General features: G+C 38.9%; 2 protein-coding genes across 5 annotated transcripts in view; one reads left to right on the plus strand and one right to left on the minus strand.

Moving 5' to 3' along the window:
• Positions 1-73: 73 nt before the first annotated feature.
• LOC118429739 (probable ATP-dependent RNA helicase DDX47) lies at positions 74-11,261 on the minus strand. Its single transcript, XM_035840361.1, has 13 exons — positions 11,139-11,261; positions 10,485-10,578; positions 9,796-9,984; positions 8,839-8,910; positions 8,642-8,712; positions 5,432-5,479; positions 4,883-4,954; positions 4,322-4,438; positions 3,733-3,879; positions 2,937-3,074; positions 1,952-2,022; positions 978-1,107; positions 74-514 (listed from the first exon to the last, which is right to left on the minus strand). The coding sequence occupies exons 1-13, from the start codon at positions 11,214-11,216 to the stop codon at positions 383-385; spliced, it is 1,359 nt and encodes a 452-aa protein (XP_035696254.1). The 5' UTR covers positions 11,217-11,261; the 3' UTR covers positions 74-382.
• A 214-nt stretch (positions 11,262-11,475) lies between these two features.
• LOC118429731 (rab11 family-interacting protein 4B-like) overlaps positions 11,476-17,327 on the plus strand; it is a 193,631-nt gene continuing 187,779 nt past the window's right edge. For 3 of the 4 annotated variants that reach the window (XM_035840350.1, XM_035840352.1, XM_035840351.1), the window contains exon 1: positions 11,476-12,333. In XM_035840350.1, the coding sequence (XP_035696243.1) occupies positions 12,100-12,333 (234 nt within the window). In that variant the 5' untranslated portion in view covers positions 11,476-12,099. The remainder of the gene's footprint in view (positions 12,334-17,327) is intronic. The other variant, XM_035840353.1, reaches the window with a different exon arrangement.

Below are 17,327 nucleotides of genomic sequence, written 5' to 3' on the forward strand. Positions count from 1 at the left end.
CTGATACACAACACAACACAGTTTCTCTTTTGCAATGAGGAAGAGTTCAGTCATTTCTGTCATAGATCCATATAGATGTACTGTACATGTCAAAACCTTCCCCCAGTTGTTTCTGATACACAACACAAAGAGTTTCTCTTTTGCAATGAGGACGAGTTCAGTCATTTCTGTTCTAGATCCATATACTAAACCTGTTAATAATCTTAACAGTTTCAGTTTATACTGTCTATCCACATTAGATCCCACTTGCACAAGGAAGGTCTATCAAGAGCCAAAAAATGCTGAAAGTTATGCTGTAGGACATACAGTAATGAAACAAAACATAACTAATACAACAAAAATACATTCAAGTAATGATTGCTTAAGGTTTCATCAAAAAGTATCAATGTTTCTTTTTGGTTTTCTGGAACTTTTTAACTTTCTTCCTGATGCCTGTGGCCTCCATTGTATCATCATCATCATCGGCTGCTGCTGACCGCTTCCCCCCCTTCTTCCCTCCCTGTTCCTTCATTTCCTGTAAGGAAAGAAGATTCATCAGTACATTACATATATTATACATCAGTTTGAAAATGTTGACAAGCAAAATTATATGGCCATCCAATGACACTAGCTGTCTAGTCCTTCCATGAGATAAAGAACGAAACTACCCCCAGACCGGTAATGGGTAAAAAACGGAAACTACATGCAAAGTTGGATACTGAATTGATAGTGGGTCTAGAAGGTCTTTATCACATATAGCACTTGGGATTTTGAGATCAATTGAATATGAATCTGTATCATGCACAGTATAAGGTCCTAATATTCTTAAACTGACTATATACAAAGAAATGTACAATATTTCTGTGATTTTGTCATTTTTGTGGATAGATGCCTCCAGCAATACTGTCTGAGTTTGTCTATGTGATATTACTGCTGACAATCTAAATGATATGAACAGAAATGAGATTATATGAAAAAAAAAAACTGTAGTTGCTGACCATCCTGGCGTATCTCTGCGCCTCCATCACTCTCTCGTTCATCACCATCACTTCTTCCTCTTCTGTCTTGTACAGAGGCAGCTTCTTACCGATCAGGTGTTCAATCCTCTGGTACAGCTCTACATCATATCTGCAGGTAACAGGAAAATAATAGAATAAAGATTAGTTTTTCTGAATCAAACTTCATCCTCTTCTGTTTTGTACAGAGGCAGCTTCTTCCCGATCAGGTGTTCAATCCTCTGGTACAGCTCTACATCATATCTGCAGGTAACAGGAAAATAATAGAATAAAGATTAGTTTTTCTGAATCAAACTTCATCCTCTTCTGTTTTGTACAGAGGCAGCTTCTTCCCGATCAGGTGTTCAATCCTCTGGTACAGCTCTACATCATATCTGCAGGTAACAGGGAAACAATAGAACATAGTTCAGTTTTGCTGAATCACAATTCTTTTTTCTCCTGTTTTGGATTGCAGCAGCTTCTTCCTGATCAGGTATTTAATCCTGTGGTACAGTTCTACATCATACCTACACATAGCAGGAAAACAACAGAACAAATTTCAGTTTTGCTGAATCACAATTCTTCTTCTTCTGTTTTCTGTTGCAGCAACTTCTTCCTGATCAGGTGTTCAATCCTCTGGTACATCATAGCTCTACATCATACCTACAGAGACAACAGACAGGTTCTATTAGATTTGTGTTGACTTGTCATCAAATAATACTATGCCCTTTTTAACAAGGACCTTTGTCCTATCATGATACGTCTTTGTGGGTTTATGGGAGCTGATATGACTGAATTGAATTACTGACCCCAAATGTCAGTCAGTGAATCTCAAGAAAAAAGAGCTTTATGATCCCATAAGACAAGTATAGGCAACTATCAGAGCCAGTTTAACTAAGCCTGGTGGCACCCAGGCTATAACAATTACAGTAGCATGGCAATGTACAGTAGTTATGGAAGTGAAAAGCATTTCTTACTGTGTGACAAAGGTGATGGCCTTCCCAGACCTCCCTGCTCTGGCTGTACGGCCCACTCTGTGGATGTAGTCCTGGAGGAAACAAAGTGTCACTAAGTTGATGAAGGTCAGACATCCAGAAAATTAATGCCCTGATCAAATACTGTAAATGCGTTTAAGTTTGCGTGGATTTAATTTTGAGGTAGAGGGAAAAAGGACTGTTCGCAGTGGTTTTAATTTCATGGTTGCACCATGCACTGTATGTCTCTGGCTGTGATGGAAATAAAACCACCGCGAACAGTCCTTTTCTGCATTTACAGTAGCAGTTACACGAGCAGATATGATTTTGGAGCACACTACAGAGTGTTAGTAGTACATTTACTACACTGAACAGATTGTCACTACAAAGTGTTATTACACACCAAGAACTTAAGGTGTACATCTCTGTGTTGCCCAGAGACCATGCTGTTAAACTATTTAGTGGCATAGATTTAAACTCCAAGCAGATCCTACAATGGCATAAGATAATACCAAACTGGCCAAGGAGTGTAGTCAGCCTAGAGGTGTACATTTGCCATGTGGTAGCAAAACACACTCCCAGGCCAGCTACAGTCCTCTACTAGCTTTTGATACTATCTTATGCTACTGTAGGATCTGCTTGGAGATTAGCATAGATTCCCCAAAGTGACCATTATTTCATAGACTTCCATGAGGAATCTAAAACTATTGATACCTTTGAGTGAGTACTGAAATCGTGTGTAGCTTATTGCTCAGTGCGTAGCTTATTGTCAATTGATCAGCATTTTCTCTATAGAGGCCACCTGTCTATAGTGGCCACATTTCTCCAGTCCCTTGAGTGGCAGCTTTGGACAGGTTTGACTGTACTAGTGTTAGCTATACATGTTATGGTACCCTAAAGGATGTCATTACAGTGGTTACCTTGAATTTCAGAGGATTAAATTCTCCAAATCGACTATTATTCCAGAAAAATCTTAAACCGTTCATACCTTAGAGTGTGTAGGAATGTCAAAGTTGATGACCACGTCCACATGCGGGATGTCCAGCCCCCGACTGGCCACGTCCGTAGCGATCAGGATGGACCTGCTCTTGGCCTTAAACTTGTGCAGGGCGCCGAGGCGGGAGTTCTGGAGAGTGGTGAAGATACAGATCAGCATCTAATACCAGCTCAAAAAAGACCAAGGAATAGCCATTCCTTCAAGTACCAAAGTTGTATTTTCCCAGAACTATTGTAGAGTGGAATATGTTATCAACCATTTTCTATGGATAGTTTTTAAAGAACTCTTGCAGATAGAGGTGCTAAGGTTAGGTTGACAGGTCGTTCAGTGTAATGTAACCAGCTGCTGCCACGCCGCGTGCCTACGAAGCTGGTGTGTTACACCGAAGGGCAATTATACTTGTCTGGCTTTATAGATACAGATACAGGCATTTAAGGACTGAAAATCTTATCAGGGCAATGATGTGATAGTAAACTGCAGGGGTGCCGGAAGCATACTGAAGTCCATAGTTTGCATTATCTGGTCATTATTACAATATAGTCTTTCAGAACAGAGGTTAACATTCAAAGTTTTCAAATGAATAAATCACGTATCGTAAGAGAAGGAATGGTTTATTTGGGCAGGTAAAAAAAATACATCGCAGCCACAGGTTGAACTGCATACTTTTTACTGATTAATTCTAAAGAAATACTGATTTCAAAGCGGATTACAACAAAGCATTTATAATAACCATCTTGACAATACATCTCAAAACATTAAAGGTTTAGAATGACATGAGACAACTGACCTGACTTAGCTGGCCATGCAGTGGAATGGCATTGAAGCCCAGGTTCCTGAGCAGGAAGGCCGTACGCTGGGTGTTGTTACACGTGCTGCAGAACACCATGAAGGAGTTACCCGCAAGCTCGTTCAGGATGGACACCAGGTAGACATCCTGCAAAAACAGAATTATGCATATGGTAAGAACATTATCAACATAGTAGTCACTTGTTATGTCAATCATTTCACAAAGGCGGTAAAACTAGATAAACAACAAAAGAGCCATTAGAGAAAATAGACAGACTGTACATTGGGTGTATGAAGGAGTTACCCTTATTATGCTCATTTAGGAGCGAACAACAACATTATTGACAACAACAAAAGTACATGGTAAATCTATTCCAAAAACACACTGTAAACTGTCTTTAAACAAGCAGGAGACAACAATGTATTATCTTTAAAAATGATCAGAAAAACAATGTTTAAACAACAATAACTTCCAAGGGAATAACATTGACTGTTTGAAAGGGTGAAATATTTTAGACAATGTAGGAAAAGTATAGTAAGCACAGCAAGTATATAACTTGGTAACACTTGTTGATGACTGTTGTTCATACCTTGTATTTGCTGGGTATAAAGAGGTAGGACTGCTGCAAGGTGTCCACTGTTTTGTACTTGGAGTTCACTTCCACTTTTACAGGGTTGGATAGGGAAGCTCGCTGTAACTTTGCCACCTGGACGTTAAGAGGTGTAAATATTAGAATCAAGGTTCTGGCATCAATTCAGGGCAAAAGTATACACTATCAAGAGTGGATTTAAGAACATTGATTGTCAATAGTCAATTTTTGTTTACATTGCTTTAATTCTCTCAGTGTAGAGGCTGACTATGCGTTATATGAAAAGGTCAAGATGATGAGATGCTTAACCAATCTGAAGGCTGCACTTCTACTGCTAACCGATAGGTGTCCTTCCTGTGTAAGATTGATTCCTCTCACCATGCAGGCATACTTACCTCAAAGGTAATATGAATAAATCAAGGATCCTACTTTGAAAGGACCAATTTCTAAATATGCATATATGCCACTGTTTACGTGCGTTGATCTATGGTAGACTACAAAAACTGATTATAGTGCACTGTACCTCATAGTGCATACATGTAACTCGAGTTTTGTATTTACCTTTTTGGTCATGGTTGCAGAGAACAGATAGGTATGTCTCTCTCTGGGGATAACCTTAAGAATCTTGTCTACCTGCAAGAGGAACATCCAGAACAGCGGCATTGGTGATTTCTGCTTCAGCAACACCCTGGACATTGCATCTTATACAGTCATGTACTATCTACCAAATTGAATGCAGATCTTAATAGAAAAGGTTATTGCAAATTCTTGCACGTGGGCTAATTGCAGGCAACATGAGAAATTCAGACAAAGTAAAAACAACATCAAAGGTGTCTACTCTAGTCTAAAACTAGTAAAAGCTAACTCTACATCCTGGGTTATTTGGTTCGACTTTCTAAGACAGTGGAAGACAAAAGATCCCACCTTTTCTATTATGTGTGGGTTTTGTGAAGTTAGAAGGAGAATTGTTTTCTTTTTGTCGGTGAATGTTAAGAAGTTTGGATGGAATTTGGTAGCCTCTTCAAATAGCTCTTTAATATCATTATGGTAAAAGTTACTAAAACACTTTGGCAACACACATTCTGATATTGTACAAAACATCTGACTTGCCTCAGCCTCGAAATCCATGTTGAGTATCCTGTCAGCTTCATCCAGCACCTATATGGACACAAACAGTTTAGATCAACACTTTACTAGTACTTCCGAAAATTGTTTCATCAGGTTGGTAGAATATAGGATGAAGAAAACAGCGCTTTCTCACTGCAAAAGTGCCACCTACATCGGCTACATATGGCGGTGAGAAGCAGAACTCCAGTTAGAAGCTCTGACGAAGGTGTCTGAGAGACATCGAGACATAAGCAATGTAAGTACCTACAGGTTGTGTAATAAGAATTCTCCTTCATCCTACTTTACTAGTACATTTGTACTGATACTCCCAAGCAGAGGTTGGTGGGGACGGCTGATAGAGAAAGATGGCATACAAGGAAAAGGTCAAGATTTTCCCCATCAACCTCTGCTTGAAGAGTACATTACTGCTGTCTTTGTACCTCAGTCCTGGCACGGAAATTTGCTTGTTGTAATGATGGGATCCTGTTCGTCTGAGATATCTGAATTTCATGACATGAAACTAATGAAAATGTAGCCTGACTGGTAGTTTACTGGGGCTCCCATACTTACCCTCATCCATTAGAGTACATTCCAAGACACCATGAGGGTTTTTAGGCGATATTTATAATTAGTCTGAATTATTTTGAATAAAAGAATATCTGAGCCACAATAATTAAATTATTTTTAAAAAAATTGACTAAGAAAATACTCATTTATTTGAATTTCTTTGAATATTTTAGAAACATTTTGAAAGTAACTGTACAAAAATATCTTTATTTAGAATAATTGTGAAACCTCTCTGTGATTATTTCACATTTACAAATATTTACAAAAAATGGTAAACCTGGCCAAATGGTAAAATTAGTTTATTGCCCCGTAAAAGTAAGCCCTATTGTTGCATCTGTATATTTTTAGATTTCACTGCTGGGCACTGGTGGATCCTTTGTGGTGGGCCATTGTTGCATGGCACCCAACCATACTTTGCAAGGATGTGTGAATTGCTATCTTCCTAGCCCACCGAACCATTTACAAAAAATGGTAGAAAATTGTAAATAATGGTAGAATGCTGTTATCATTATTTAGAAACCATTAGAAGTATCCAATTCCACACCATGAATATTTCCAAAGTTTTACAGGACCAGGGAAATATTTATAAAGTTGAAACAGTGTTAGAAATATTTCTGAAGTATCAAATGTCCTAGACATATAATTACAAAACTTTAAAATCAATTCTAAACACTGGCAACAAACATCCGCATGGTGTCTTGGAATGGACTCTAATGCATGGGGAGAGAATGGGAGACCTGGTAAACTAACCAGGCAATACTCAGGCTAATGAAAACAAATTTTTGTAAGCTTAGAATTACAGATTTGACAGCAAAAATGAACAATATGAGCTAAGTAAACAATATGTGGGACAGAGAAAGATTGGAAGCAGGAGACAGGCCTGGTATATCTACATCTACAGACAGCAATCTTACCTTTCTACCTAGCTTTTGGTACTAAATCGTATCAGCTAAATGTTTATGACAGCAGGGGGAAGGTGATGAGGACTCTCTTCAAGTTCCAACATAAACATCAAATTGAGCCTCTTCCTTACCAACTTCGACCATAAACGTCAAAATGAACCTTTTTGCTGTACCGGAAGTTAGAAAATAAACATCAAATAGAGCCTTTTTCTGACCAAGTTTGACCATAAAAAGCCTATTTCTCTACTAAGGTTGACCATAAACATCAAATTAAACCTTTTTCCTGACCAAGTTTGACCATAAACAGCCAATTTCCCAACAAAGTCTGACCATAAAAACCAAATTGAACCTTTTTCCTAACCAAGTTGGAAAATAAACGTCAAATTGAACCTTTCTGCTGCCCTGGAAGTTAGAAAATAAACATCAAATAGAGCCTTTTTCTGACCAAGTTTGACCATAAAAAGCCTATTTTCCAACCAAGTTTGGCCATAAACATCAAATTGAACCTTTTTCCTGACCTAATAGAGCCATTTTGTTGACCAAGGTCCACCATAGACATCAAACAGCGCCCATTTTTCCTAACCAAGTTTAACCATTACCATTCAAATAGAACATATTTCATAACCCCTTTGCCTCACTACATTGACCATACACATCAAATAGTCTTTTCCCAAACGAGTGTGACCACAAAAATTGAATAGAATCTTCTCCCTAACCCCTTCTATTCCAACCTATATATACAAATGTATGTGTATTGTGTACATGTATGTGTGTTCATGTGTGTGTGAGTTTGTGTGTGTGAGTGTATGTATGCTTGTGTGTGTGTGTGTGTGTGAGTGAGTGTGTGTGTGAGTGTGTGTGTTGACAGTAGCTCTTCAACAACATGTCTTTTCTTCATAACATCGTTTCCAAACGTACCATTATAGTAAATGTAACTTTGCCAAGTTCCCCCTCACATATAATGAAAATGAAGACCTGACACTCCAAAGCCCTGAGGTCAACCAAAAGCTAACAAGTTTGCACCAGTTTCTAAATGTGTCCACAGACGGCAGGTGTTGCGGAAAGATAAGATTGGACCTGCTGCCCTGGACGACACACAGGTCAGCAGGCCGCACACAGCGTTAACCTGTTATAAATGACCAGCTGTTTTTGCTCATATGAATCTTTCACAACAGTAAATGGAGACAGATGCTTTGGGTCAGTTTGTAGCTAGCGATGCATGTATCCCTGGTCCAGAAAAAAATGAGTTTGGTTTGGACTTATAAATATTTTAGAGGGTGGAAATACATGTATGCTGATTAATGTCCTGTGCATTTCCTAGGTTGCATCACATAACTCACAGCAACAACAAGGGGCAGCCTGGGTTAATTGAACCTTCATGCTAGGAATGATGATAGATTTTGCATGCAGTGTAAAGGTGCTGGCATGTGGATTTCAGTTTAAAATTGACCATACGTCCTACTTTATTGTGAACAAAGCCTTGCTGGCACAGTCAATGTTGCGATTCACACTAACATACCTGACCTAGTTATCATCAAAAAGAAGAAAAAAACTTTTGGAAAAAGAAAAATCAATTCACAAAATAAGCTTTTTTTCGGTGGGTCATTCCTGACACCAATATACTCCAACAGAAGCATGATTCTGTATATAAGGAAGAGGGTTCAAGTAATGTTCTTTGAGCCAAGGAGTTTCAAGAAATGTTACAGCTATCTTACTAAAGCTTAAAATCTTGCCACCATCTTACCAGGTACTTGAGTGCTCTGAGGTTGAAGCCTTTGGTGTTCTCAAGATGGTCTACCAGTCTGCCAGGGGTGGCTGGAATGGAAAAGGCACAAAAACTGAGAAAATCTCCCCAATGTAAAATTTCTTCCATTTTCTGAGTGTCGATCTAATGGTTCCAACATTCACCAATGAAAAATGAAGTAACAAGAAATAACTTACCAATGATGACGTGAGGCTTCTTGGCGAGTTGCAGGGCCTGAGTGACCATGTCGATTCCTCCAACTACCACAACTGGCAAGAAAAAAAAAGTCCTTTTATTATACAGATTAGATCTTCTATACTGTACATGTGAAAAATTTGCTTACATGTACATCTATACACAGCATGGATGACAAACATATGTTAATTCAAAACAGGAATGAAAGTCTAGGATACAATGTCTGATGTTAGCAGACAATCTATATGTCATAGGAATATGACTGCAGAGGATCTTTTAAAAAGCTACTCTTTATGCCATGATATTGTAAAGCAAACTCTATCCGTATATAAATCTGTATCTACAGGGTTGAACAAGTTTTCTAAAATCCACTTGTCCTATCGGGCAAGCACATAAAAAATGTACTTGCCCGAACCAATTTTTCACTTGCCCAAAATTCAAATGTCACTGTTACTAGTATATGCATTTTCACTTCCAGCAATGGAATTCTCTGTAGACAATTGCTTGATGTCATGACTGTAAAAAGTAACAAGTATATCAAAATTGCACTAAAATCAATGGAAAAATCTTACTTGCCCAATCGGACAAGTGGGGTAGGACATACACTTGCCCGAACAGCACTTTCACTTGCCCTGGACAATAGGGCTAGTGGACTTGTTTATCCCTGATCTATGTAGGCAGTATGACCACCCTTTGGCATAACACACCAGTTTAAAAAACTAAAAAGGCATGTCAGCAGGCGGTTCAATTACACTGAACGACCTGTCACACCTAAGCATTGCACATCTATCTGTAAGTATACTTTACAACTGTCCAGTGAATACGCCCCTACTCAGTACTGTGCTTAGTGATAACAAATTCCACTCAACGATGATAAGGTCTGGGTAAATACGAACTTCAGTGTCAGTTCATATATATATGAATAAGTCCCAAACTACCATAAATATTGCATGCCTTACCACATTTGATGCCTATGGAGGATCCCAGTGCCTCGAACTGCTCGGAGATCTGGAAGGCGAGTTCTCTGGTCGGGGTGAGGACCAGAGCAAACAGCCTCTGTGGTTTCTCCAGCAGACTCTGCAGGATGGGCAGGGCAAAGGTTCCCGTCTTCCCTGAACCTGTCTCTGCAAGGCCGATCACATCCTTACCTACAAGAGGGGCAGGGATATTAGGGTAAGATTTTAATGCTTGGTGAAAACACGATAGCCCTAAGCCCAATTTGGTCACAACATACAAATACATTTAGCAAACAAACAAATAAATCCCATCTATACCTTTTGGATTACAATGTATATTTTGGGCAAATACAATAGGTGGATCATGTAGCCCAGTCCACCTTAGTCAAGACATGTACATAAAAAATATGAAATGTACAATGTGACGAACATGCAGCTATTTTCTTATTCGTTGGTCAGACTTTTAGCAGGTAATATTCATAGCAAGGAGATATGTCCAAATATCAGCAATTACTGCATGCAATAGAATGGATTTGAAATAAGTACATATTTTTAGTATACAAGCCTGGTATCCAACAGTATCATAGCCCCAAAATCTCTTCTGTCCTCTATGCAAGGATAGGCTAATATACTTATAGTAAATGGCAACTTTTCATTATCATACAGTTGAAAAATCTGGATGCCACACCGACCTTCCAATGCCAGTGGTATGGCCTCGGTCTGGATCTTGGTAGGCGTCGTCCACTTCAGGTGTTCACACGCCTCACATAGTACATCCACAACACCCTGTTGATGATGGGAAAATCAAATATCATAATTCATTGGTATGAATCAAAATATTATTTAATGTAACAATTGAGTAAGGATGTGAAGGGACATAAAAGTGGTGGAAGAATTTTTCTTAGACTATACTAGGAAAACACACATCTATGCAAGCAACCTCCTTGGTGCAACTTATATGATACGAAGATTGATTTGTGCTTGAGTCTGAATTCCAGTCACTAACATGTAGAAGTGAAGGGTGGGAGGGGGGCACACAAAGTTTATGTTAAGTCAAAAGAAATTACGTATAAATTTACCTTAGACGTTCTTGTCCTATAATCTATCGATTTACGTTACCATTTGAACCAACGTGCAATTGTCATTTGCCATGGAATCATTTTCTAGTAGAGTAAAAACGACGGTAGCGGCAAATTTTCCGTCTGCTACCGTACCAGCATGTGTGGACACAGAAACAGCAGGTTAGATAGCGTTATAAAACGACTATTTCTGTAAGCTAAGTGGTCATTCATGGTGTACACGACAATTAAGTATTCCTTAAATATACATGTATTCAACAGCCTTACCAAATCCTTGAAAGTGGTCTTCTTTTCTTCTGTTTCTTGCGACATTTCTGACGAACTCTCATCACTGGAGGAAGCCATCTTGTTGCTCAATGTCCGGAAATGGACGAGTCCAATGTTCTGATGGGGCCTTATTCAAATAAAGGCATTTCAAAGAAAACATTAAAAAGTATAAAGCACACAATTATACAATAAAACAACAAAATAATAAAGTGTTTTAAAAGAAATACAATTTTAAGACTAAGGATGGCTAGTTATAACATTGTTCATAGCACTACGAAGATATTGTGTACCTATGATCAAAGTGGTAGATTTAAACCCCTATATAGTGTCTGATTGGCTTCTCGTGTTGTAACAACTTTCCGATCCTGCACGCTGATTGGTCATACCGGATTTGTTACTGATGATTGGGTAGATTTCAACATGGCCGCTGCATATCACATCAGTGTCTCTTTTCACCCGATCTTCTCTGTTTTCCACATTTGTCAACGGGCCTGCCGTCACACACTCAGCAGCAGGAAGTAGGGGAACTCGCCAACTGTCTGTCCGTGCTTCCCGTTTGTGTCGATCCCTCCCTCTGTGGAATTTTTGGCGAGTCTCCCGGCGTAGTATTGCTTCCGGACGGGGTTTGACAACAACACAGCAGCGAGTTTTGATGTTTTGGAAGTGAAGTTGAAGATTTGGAGTTTGCCCTCTCGCCGCACCGTGCCTGGGGGGTGCGAACGCCACAAGTGGCCCGGAGGCCTTCTCTACGATTTTCCGAGTAGTTATCCTTCCTCTACGGTAGTTTAGACAGCCGTATACGGTCACAGATGTTGTACAGGATGTCTAAAAGTAGCGGCTAGCTAGCGGTCCACACGCCGGGCGTTGTTGTATACAAACCTTAGAATAATTTTAAGAGTACCGCTACTTTTAGGGCTACAACTATCGTCAACCCGGCAGCTTGGCTGTCCACATAGACTTCATGCTGGGAGAGAGTACGTTCCAAGATGTTTCTTCCGCCACGACAAGAACTAGTAGTACAGAGCATCTACAAGACGCCCGGGAGCTGGGAAGAAGAGGAGTTATGATGAGTTCTCCGGAGTCGGATTTTCGGGAGCAGATGATCCAGGTGTTCCAGGTGTGTGATAAGGATGGCAGGGGGTCCATCAGCGTGGAGCATCTCCAGGCACTCATCCTGGAGCACTCCGGAGAACAGGTAAGGATGGAGGAATTATAAAATAACACAAACTTCTCTAAAATCATTTGCAGAACCTGTAGTCGTGTAGAGAATGCGCTGAAAAACTCATAACAAAAAAGATCAACATTATAAATTATTTGATTCTAAAGAAATATCTTGCAAGGTTTGTCTTTAACTATGACTAGTATAAGCAAGGGGGATTAGGAATATAGTAGATTATGTTGCTAGAGGTTTAAATAAAATGATACTTTTTTTCACAGTTTTAAAGAAATCATAAAGAAAACAAAACATAAAGAAAACAGTACAAAATAGAAAGCCTGAAAAAACGACTGAAAAGATGTCTGCTTGGAGAGTGTCATCTAGCCTCCTTCTTAGACTTCTACTTAAGTTCTAGCTGCACTGGCATTTCCTAGAAATATTTAGGAGAGGGTTGATTTGCAATTTTCATGGTCTAACTCTAAGGTTATCTAACATCGATGAGCTCTGCTCTGTCATGCTGGGCATGGCTTTGTGGAAATCGTGTTGTCACCTCTGAACAGAAGATGAACTGAACTGAACTGATGCCGGAAGAAGGAATGTCTGTGCATCAGAGAATCTTAGCCTATGCTAAAAATCACGAATAATAATAATAATCGGAATTACTGTACTGGGCCCCCTCCCAAAAAAAGGCAATGCCGCTGTAAATCTGCGAATGAGGCTACCAGTCCACTGTGTAAATGGTCGCGGTAATGCTGGAATTTGGACCCCAGACTTGGTAATGGTGGCGGGATGTTGTTAATGTGAGGACTGGAGTCACCAGACCATTTTAGAAGATTTACTGTCGTTGTTAAACGTGCATCAAGACCTCCCTAGCACCGCCGCGCTTCTTCCTTCAATTTATCAACAGGTTCCGTACACTTGAGGTGCTAGCAACTAGAGGTATAACTCGAAATTATGTAACATTTTAGGATGGAAAACCTAAAATACGCCATCTCTGGGGTATCATCAACTCCATAATTTCTGGATTCTTCCTAAAATCCTGAATTTGTATTCTCGAACCTCTATTTCTACTGAAAAGTCTATAGAACATGTAATGAAATGAATGTACGAATGCCTAGTACAAGTATGATCATACATATATATGAGGGATATTGAAAACCAAAATCCTGATACATTGTGTGTGACAGTGTGCGTTGATATTGGTGAGCACAGCCTTGAATGCGATAGCATCGGCAGACACGGTCGGACATGAGATATGGATTTTCCACCAATTTATTGCATTCTGTGTCCATTATGTGGACATTAACTGCAGCACTAAGTGCTTTGAGTGGTCTATGTAGGAAATAGTGTTGGGGGCACTGTAAAAGATATCGAGGTCTCTTCCTTACAAAATTATTTTGTTTATTTGGATGCAAGTTAGTACCAGTTACTGTCATTTTTTTAAAAGTCAAAGAATGGTATACAAACAAGGAAAGTGTTGGTTCACACTATTACTATTAGAAAAGCTTGAATTATAGAATTTTAGCAATAATAATCACAGCATGTTTTATTTTCCTTTGTCACCTGTTCTGCAAAGATGATTTGTTAATATGCAGATTACATTTTTTTGTTTAAAAGCATCATTTCATTTTAAAGGCAACAGGGTGATTTAAGTTCAGAGGCACAACCAAAAGCTTTTTGTCTAGAATTGAGTTTGAACTTCTGCGACTGTATAAGGCATGTCATTGCTATGAAAGACTTCCATTGATTGTGAATGGCAATGCAGCGTGCCTGTAAGTCTGTCCATTTTTGTAGAAAGATACCCGTTAATTCCAATGTCTGGCATTGATCTGCCCACAAAATCTACTTCATTTATCAGATTTTCCTCTGTATCATCAGATAGAAATACAAACTTAGTGCATATTATAATCTGATTTTCCATTGATGGTAAGACATGTATTATATATACCTCCTTCATTCAGAAATTGCAAAACAGCACAGTTCCTGCCTTCTGGGTATGCAGCATCATATCATATCTGTGGGTATGATCTGTTTCTCATGCCGCGGTTTGAATTTATGGAGCAGCCATAGGGCACTCCTACAGCAATGCAGACTCCCAATTTCTGGGAGTAAATGCAGTATATTTTCTTGGCTTGAATTGAAAAAGCCCAGTAGACAATAGATGTACCGGGGTATTTTTTACTTAGTAATGTTTGAAAGGTTCCTAGAATACAAGAAAACACTGGTGTTTTTTTTAACTCTGCTGCTTGGACCCACTGTCAATTATTGACCACATTTGAGGTCAGTTCTTAGTAGGGGACTGAACGGTAATTTGTCATGCCATGGGGTCATATTAGGAAGGACAATGATGCCAGGGCAAAGGGGAAAACCACAATCATCATGAATTCTGTTTTTAATGGTAATCCAGCCATGTCAGTACAAAGCTTCTAGAGCATGAATATTTCAATGTCTTGTTGATTTTTCTTTCATGTACATTTTTATGGGGATATACAGAAGACTTAGACAGGCTGTATTTTAATGCAGGCCATGTATCAACATCGGCCATACTAATAGAAGTGTTGATATGCATCGTGATATGTATGCTAGCTCGGCTTCCATCCCCTTGGGGGAACTGTTGCTTGAGATGCCCATCTCTGATCTAGTAGAGGGAAGGGAGTGATGTGGAATAAATAATAAATGAGGCATTGGCTGAAGGGTGTGAATAATAGAGACACATATGTATGTGATGGTATATCTTCATTTATTTTCTTTGTTGGGGACAACCTATTGTTTTTGCTTGTGTGTTCTTTTTTTCCTCTTCTTTTTAATAGGAGCCGATCAAAGCTTAGAACAGCATTAGGCTATGAGCTACATATATTGTAAATATCAAGGAGCTTTAAAAAAAAAAAATTCACCATTACATGAATATGGACAGTCTTTTTTTATTCATACACAATACTATAGTATAAGGCAAGTCTGATGGTGTAGTAAATGTGTGTGAGTACCTTGACAAAAGGCTAAAAGGAGAAACATTGTGCATTTTCGTGAAAATACTGCCTTTCTAGTTGTTTATATGTTTTATGATTTTCTAGGCTTGCCACCCTTAAGAGTATACATACTTATATCTCCAACACAGTTAACAACTAGATATATGTCTGTGTGTAATTAAGTCCCAGCCCTGCGACACGAGGGTGTTGCCAGCCCATTAACTGTAAGCCTCTTCATATCCATCAGCAAATTTTTGACCTCATAAAGCTTTAGTAAAAGAACATCAACACTCCATTTGGGTACTTCCAGGCAACGTTACAACTTTTACAATGTGATTTTCACATGCAAATAAATGCAAAGTTTTCCCACCGGTATACTGTTAGGATACTAGGGATGCCAGATGGGGATGCCACTTTTCCTTAACTAGCTGTAGAGTTTCCTATCTCAGGGCTCGAAATACCACCTGCATATGCAGGTTAGTGCAGGTAAAATTGGACCTGTGCAGGTATTTCTGGTGTCTACCTGCACTTAACCTGCACTGGTCCATGTACTGGGTTTTATACATAAATGTCATAATATGATGTAGGTGTATATGGATTGTTATTATAATATTAGCTGCACTGACTGTTACCACCTATAAAGTATAAAAGAAAAAATAGCAATGGTTCCCGAACAATTTTGATATGATCCATACTAGTACTTTCTACATTCAGAGTGGTGCAGGTAAAATTTGTCTGGTGCAGGTAATTTTCATTGTGCCAGTGCAGGTATGCAGAAAAAAGTATTTCGAGCCCTGCTATCTATTACCAAGCAACTTTACGAAAATCTCAGAGCAGTACTCTTTGTACTGTAGACAGTGTAGTCCTTTTTATTTTGTATCTCTTATGATTTCCTAACGACTAAGGTACAATTAATGGCTCCAACATGCAATTATAGGTACATTGGTGTGTTTACTTTTGAGAAAAGATGAGGGATGCCAATAGACGAAAGCTCACACTGGGATATTTAATAGCTGAACACATGAACATCAAAAAGCGCAGTGTATTCCCATATGCCTCTTTTTGAACTGGAAGATATGCAGCCGTCTCCATATGCATAGATTGTTATCTGCATGTTTCCTAGATGTAAGTGTATTCACTAGAGTAGAGCTTATGTATCAAAGCGAAAGGCTCTCCCTCGAGATGTCATTTGTAAGTGCTAAATATATCAACGATTTATCTTCCTACATAGATACCCATCTCTTTATGCAAAGGTATTGTACTCGTATGTGAATGTGTGTTCAAGAATGGCAGTCAAGCTTGTAGTTGAATGTAGCTTCTGAGCTTTAAGATACGTTACAGACTTGACTTGAGGTCCAAAATACTTGTAATACTCATAAATGTTTTTTTTTATTGGCTATAATAAGGTTTATGAAAATCTCAATGAACCTGTTATCGTAAGGGTACATCTGTCAGTTCAAAGGCAGGTGGGAGGTTTTTGGCCCATAGAGAGTGTCAAGATTTATGTCAGGATTTGTACATTAATGTTTTTAAAGTTCGGAGCTGCCAGTATATATATATATATATGTATATATTACTAGAATATATTTAGTAACACTAGCTCACCTTTATCTGTGGGGTAACCTGTATCCTTTGTTTTTTTCAAAACGGTATTTAGACACATTGAGTGACAGTTGGTAGTTTTAAACTGCAATATGCTGAAAATATTGCAATTTGAAACCCGAATGTTTATCTACGTGATATCCTCAATTCTGTTTTTAAAAGCAAAGTACGGACATAGGTTATCCCACGGAGAAGAATGAAACTTGAGTGAACCTAACCTAGGCCTTGACATTTTGTGTTCTATGTGTACAAATGTGCCTGTGTAGGTTGCAGTGACACAGTACCTTATGTAACTGTTTGTAGTTGCTACCCATGATATTGCTTGTGTGGCGGAAGGTAAACAGTTGTAGTACGTGACAAGGGGGAGGTGTCTGGACTTAATGTGTGTGTGGAGGGGAGGGTTCGCAACCTTGAAATGGACAATCATAAATAATTGCCTATGCTTGGAGTTTGCACTTGATTTGA

This window comes from Branchiostoma floridae, chromosome 13 (genome assembly GCF_000003815.2).
Source record: "Branchiostoma floridae strain S238N-H82 chromosome 13, Bfl_VNyyK, whole genome shotgun sequence".
Lineage (NCBI taxonomy): Eukaryota > Metazoa > Chordata > Leptocardii > Amphioxiformes > Branchiostomatidae > Branchiostoma > Branchiostoma floridae.